Here is a 5,735-nt window from a genome sequence, read left to right on the forward strand (position 1 = left end):
TTTCCAGGACGATACGACATGGGTACCTTCAAAAAAAGCCCGTACACCTTCCTTTGTGCCCAGCGCCGCAACCCAAGCTTGATACGCCTGTTTTTTGCAGCTGTGATCTGCCACCGATGGGTACAGAGTTTGGTATAAAAATATCCATACCCTGTAGTATCACATCGGCTACTGAAACGGCGCAGGCACTAGGATCATACGAAGGGAAACAAACCCTGCCCCAAGGGTAGGATGCAAAAAAGGAACGCATCCTATCCCAATCTGCTGACTTGTAGTGCCAAACGCGGCGGGTCGCTGGTGGTCTGCGACGTTGGCGTCGGATAGGCACTACACTCCTGACCAGGCAATGGTCGGACGGTCCGAGAGTGGCGTCGACAAAGACCTGGTAACCATCGGGATGTGTAGTCAGCAGAAGATCCAATAAGGACGGCATGTGGCTATCCACATCCGGGAGCCGCGTTGGCGACTCAACCAATTGGGACAGACCATACGCCAATGCAAAATTATGCACAGATCGCCCTGCGTAGTCTGTGCTACGTGATCCAAGCCATTCGGCATTGTGCCCGTTGAAATCACCCAAGAGTACGATTTCAGCGGAGGGGATCTGTGCAAGCACGTCGTCAATTGCCGCTTGAACGCAGCCCATGAGATGATCGGTTTCTGCGTTACCACTATGGGACCTGTAGACACACGCATAGATGCGGACGCGGTCCTCTAAATCTACACGGAGCCAGAGAGTGGACAGGTCCCTACCCTCAAAATTGCCGAGACGGCGACAGCAGATATTCTCCCAACGTACACACATACCCCGGCATGAGGCAAAAAGTTGTGCTCAATTTTGTACCCGGGGTACGTTAAATATGGACGTATCGCTAGGTCGAGATATCTGCGTCTCAGTAAGGAAACACAAGGTCGGCTGCGCCGTCTCAAGGTGGTGGTGGACGGCGTTTAAATTGGAGTGAATTCCCCTGATATTGCAAAAGTCCACGTTGAGTGTGGAGCGGGGTGCCGTGGTGATACTGCCTCGTTTGTCCTTGGTCATGCGTGGTTCTGTGCCCTCCCCGGAATACGAAGTCTTAGTCGCCTCTTACGACACCCATGGGCCTGGGACTCCCCTATCAAAACGGGACTCCCCAAATCTTTTACGCCCCGGGAAAAGTACAGGGCCCTTGCCCAAGGATAGAAGTTTGTATGGAAATTGCAATTCACCCGTCACAATATTATCTGTATCTGTTGCTGTTGGTAATATAGGCTCTACCTCTAGTAATGTTTTCGGGTATTACAAGCCGGATCATTATTCGTGCCTCCAGATTTTTTAAGCGGCAAATCGCCCGTGCGAAGTCAAAATCGGCGAGCAGCTTTCCAGCTACCCGACCGGAACACGCAAGTTCTGGTCGTTGTCGAAAGCTGGTCTTGGTAACTTCAGCCAGCCGTCCATGCCGCCGTTGCACATGAGGAATGACACCCTGGCCCATACGGCAAAAGAGAAAGCCGATCGCTTGTGCACTCTTTTCACCTCCAACTCGACTCTTGACGACAACGGAAAAATACCGCCGACCATCCCGCGGTGTCAGAGCTATATGCCTGAAGTAAAGTTCAGACAGAAAACTGTTAGGCGAGCTCTGTTTTCGTTGGACGTCAGGAAGTCGAGCGGGCCGGATGGCATTTCTCCAATCGTGCTTAGAACGTGTGCCCCTGATTTGACGCCGGTGCTAACGCGTTAATTCCGGCACTCGTATTCTAAAGGCGTAGTCCCTGACTCATGGAAGTCAGCCCTTGTCCATCCGATCCAAAAAAAGGAGACAGTTCGGATCCGGCAAACTACAGGCCTATTGCTATTACCTCCCTGCTCTCTAAAATCATGGAGAGCATAATTAGCCGTCAGCTCTTGGTATACCTAGAGGGTCACCAGTTGATCAACGACAAACAATACGGGTTTCGCCATGGTCGGTCGGCAGGTGATCTTCTGGTATACCTAACACATAGATGGGCTGCGGCTATTGAAAGCAAAGGGGAAGGCCTGGCAGTTAGCCTGGATATAGCGAAGGCCTTTGATCGTGTATGGCACAAGGCGCTCCTCTCCAAACTTCCATCATTTGGGCTTCCCGAGAGCTTGTGCAAGTGGACCTCCAGCTTCCTCACTGGGCGCAGCATACAGGTCGTTGTCGACGGATATTGCTCGAACCCGAAGCCCGTGAATGCTGGAGTGCCCCAAGGCTGTGTGCTGTCTCCCACGCTGTTTCATCTGCATATCAATGATATGTTGGACACCTCCAACATTCATTGCTATGCGGACGACAGCACTGGTGATGCCGTATGCGGACCATGCAGGGCTCTCTCGGGAAATCGTCGACCAGTGCCGGGAGAAACTTGTGTCTTCTATCGAGTCCTCTCTTGAGAAGGTCGCGGATTGGGGAAAATTGAACCTTGTCCAATTTAACCCCCAGAAGACTCAAGTTTGCGCGTTTTCCACTAAAAAAACCCCATTTGTCGTATCACTCTTCGTCAACACTTCCCTCAAAGCCTCGCCTAGTATCGGAATACAAAGGTCATCGGAAGGCAAAGCCAAATTGGCTTCAAAGGAACTGGGCGTCATTAATAGAGCACGGCAATACTTCAAGCCGGCCCACATACTAGCGCTCTACAAAGCGCAGGTCCGGCCACACATGGAGTATTGCTGTCATCTCTGGTCAGGCGCACCCCAGTATCAGCTAGAACCATTTGACCGCGTGCAACGCAGAGCAGCTCGAATTGTCGGGGACCCAGTGCTCTGTGAACGGCTGGATCACTTGGCGTTGCGTAGAGACGTCGCTTCATTGTGTGTCTTCTACCGCATTTATCACGGGGAGTGTTTCGAAGAGCTGTTTAACCTGATTCCTGCCGCCGAATTCCACCTTCGCACGACACGCCACAAGTTAGGATATCATCTCACCATCTAGATGTGTGGCGGTCCTCCACAGTGCGGTTTTCAAGCAGCTTTCTTCCACGTACTACAAAGCTGTGGAATGAGCTTCCTTGTGCGGTGTTTCAGGGACGATACGACATGGGGACATGGGTACCTTCAAAAAAAGCGCGTACACCTTCCTTAAAGGCCGGCAACGCTCCTGTGATTCCTCTGGTGTTGCAAGAGATTGTGGGCGGCGGTGATCACTTAAGTACAGGTGACCCGTACGCTCGTTTGTCCTCCTATTCCATAAAAAAAAAAAAAGCTATTCGTACTGCCAAGGCAGGCAGTGTGTACAGATGAGTTGCCGTCGATGACTTTATTGGGACAGAAAAGTCAAGGCTAGATAGGATTTTTTATCTCAAGTAGGCAACAACCGGAGATAGATTGAATATTGGGAACCAACCTACCAATGATAAATAAAAATAACATGAATTATTAATTTCATCATAATAATAACCACTTTGGGTGCTGAAACACAACAGCTGTAGTTTATGTAAGTTACATTTTTTATAATTTATTTATTTGACCTGACATTTCGAGACTTGCTAAGTAAAGATATGTATTTTTCAGCCTGTATGTGTTTGCTTCCTTTAGTTCCATTTTTGTGGTTCTATTAATACTTAAGCTAGCTTTGAACAAGTCTTCTTTTCACATTTACTGAACTCCTAACAGCAGTAATTGCTAAAGGGAGAAGGTAAATGAATAAGAGCAAGTTAGTTTTAAAGTTTTATTGACTTAAGATACAAGGATAAACATGTGTTTACAGCTTGAGCTTAGTTCTCCTCCAGTGACGCCTCTTAGCATTGTATCTAGAAAACATTAAAAATAATAAGATTCCAGTTTTGATAAAACAAAATCAACAAAAATGTGAGTGGCTGTCATCATTCATACTAAAATTAATAATTATTTATTAGTTTTAAGAAAACTACCACAACACAGTTCCCCCAGTGATATGTTTCAATTTCAAGTTAATTTTGTAGTATAAATATAATACATTAAAAATATATTGTAGCTTATTGTAATAATCTAATAAATAATACAGTAGAAACATCAAACTTTGTTAAGTTTGTTGTTTAAATATTAAGTTTACAGAAAATGCACACGGCACTTTTAATGTAATTTTCTTACTTTACAACCATAATATTTTAACAAATAACTTTATCGAGAAATAGCTGTACCCATATCTGCTTACACAGTATGTACCATTATATATAATCTTGTTATAATAGATAATTATGTATAACATCCATTTAGATGTATAGGCTGCATTGGATTAAATTGAATCCATGCATTCCCATCTTCACAAAAAAGCTAGAAAATTCTAGATTTAAAGGTCTCAAGTATGATCAGCAAAATATCTTGTTCTGGCTCACATATAAATTAGACTGGTATGGAAATAACACAAAAAATACTTGTCAAATTTCATTTTGTAGTATATTTATTCCTATCACATTTAAATTTAGATAATAATCTTAGCATGTCATGCGAGAAAATCATTTACACATGAAAAATAAATAAAATGTATTTACACAGTAACAAATAATGATACCCAAACAAATACAATATAATAATACAGTACAACACTATACTGTCGAAAAACGTAGAAGCAAGGAAAAACTTTGTTGGTTGTTTTCATTAAATTGCAGTTATGTATTGTGACTCCACAATTTGTTTGTTTACACTTCAGTAGGTACAAGGTAATGAAAATTTAATTTAAACTATTTAATAGTACTAGGTCTCCAACAGAATCCCTATCGAATTAAATACATATATAAACGGCTTTCTTTGTCTATTTTGTGGTTAATATATTACAAATACATACCGTTGTAGTAAGTCAGAACAGCGTATATACATTCAGTCCGTTTCGTCCATTCAGTCTCGTACTAGTCTTATTTTCACGAAGTTGGGTATTCACCCTTATTAGTTAAATGCACTTATTAATTTACTCACCTAATAGTATTTCCAGTGCGCATCCTCACCCATTGTGGAATAGGTCGGTTTTGTTTTAGCTTTTTAGCAAGCTTTCTCTTAATAATAAAAGTCTTATGGGCCGACTGAAAATAAAGCGAATATTAGTGTAAATTCCCATTTCTACAAATAGTTCAGATTGCTGCAATATTTAAGGATTTAAATCACATTAAAAATTACCATGTTAGCCTCCCCGCTGTCAAATAAGAAGAGATTAGAGAAATGAAATGTGAATTATTGTGAAGTTTGCTGAACAGTGTGACCAGATTTGAATTGACGTTTGACAAATCTGTAACTTCAGATGAAAACTTACCAAAATCTACTAAACTGGATTCTACTAAAACTGTACTATAAAGTTAAGTAGGTTATCAATCAATTAAATATCAAGAATTTCGCTACAATCACTTAGGTATCGTCGGTGTTATTATCAATGCAATTGTGATGAACCTTATCACAATAGCAGATTATAGGTATTTGATACAAAATTTATTTTGTAGACAAATCTAAATGAGCTGTAATACAGTATTTAGGTGCTTCATATCCGTGAAGATCCAGAAAATTGTATCGTATTTTTAAAATACTTCGATGTAGCCACTTCTTCACTCTACTGACAATGTTGCAATAATTACAGGCTTTACTGTGTGCATACGCTTAATTATTTTTTGATTTACTTACCATTGCTTGAATAAGCGAATGATGAAATGTAAGTAGTGAACTGAAAGAAACTAAATTGAATAATTCTAAACTTTTATTTAAATAGGCTGCAAAATAATCCAGCTTTTTATAGTGGAGTAGAGGATAAAAACATAACTGTTGAAGA

At 42.2% G+C, this 5,735-nt stretch overlaps 1 protein-coding gene across 1 annotated transcript; it reads right to left on the reverse strand.

Moving 5' to 3' along the window:
- Nucleotides 1-3,660: 3,660 nt before the first annotated feature.
- Nucleotides 3,661-5,224, reverse strand: LOC126970605 (60S ribosomal protein L39). Its single transcript, XM_050816618.1, has 3 exons — nt 5,096-5,224; nt 4,898-5,001; nt 3,661-3,756 (listed from the first exon to the last, which is right to left on the reverse strand). Exons 1-3 carry the CDS (start codon nt 5,096-5,098, stop codon nt 3,708-3,710), a joined length of 156 nt encoding a protein of 51 aa, XP_050672575.1. The 5' UTR covers nt 5,099-5,224; the 3' UTR covers nt 3,661-3,707.
- Between the last annotated feature and the right edge of the window lie 511 nt (nt 5,225-5,735).

Source organism: Leptidea sinapis, chromosome 21 (genome assembly GCF_905404315.1).
Source record: "Leptidea sinapis chromosome 21, ilLepSina1.1, whole genome shotgun sequence".
Taxonomy (NCBI): domain Eukaryota; kingdom Metazoa; phylum Arthropoda; class Insecta; order Lepidoptera; family Pieridae; genus Leptidea; species Leptidea sinapis.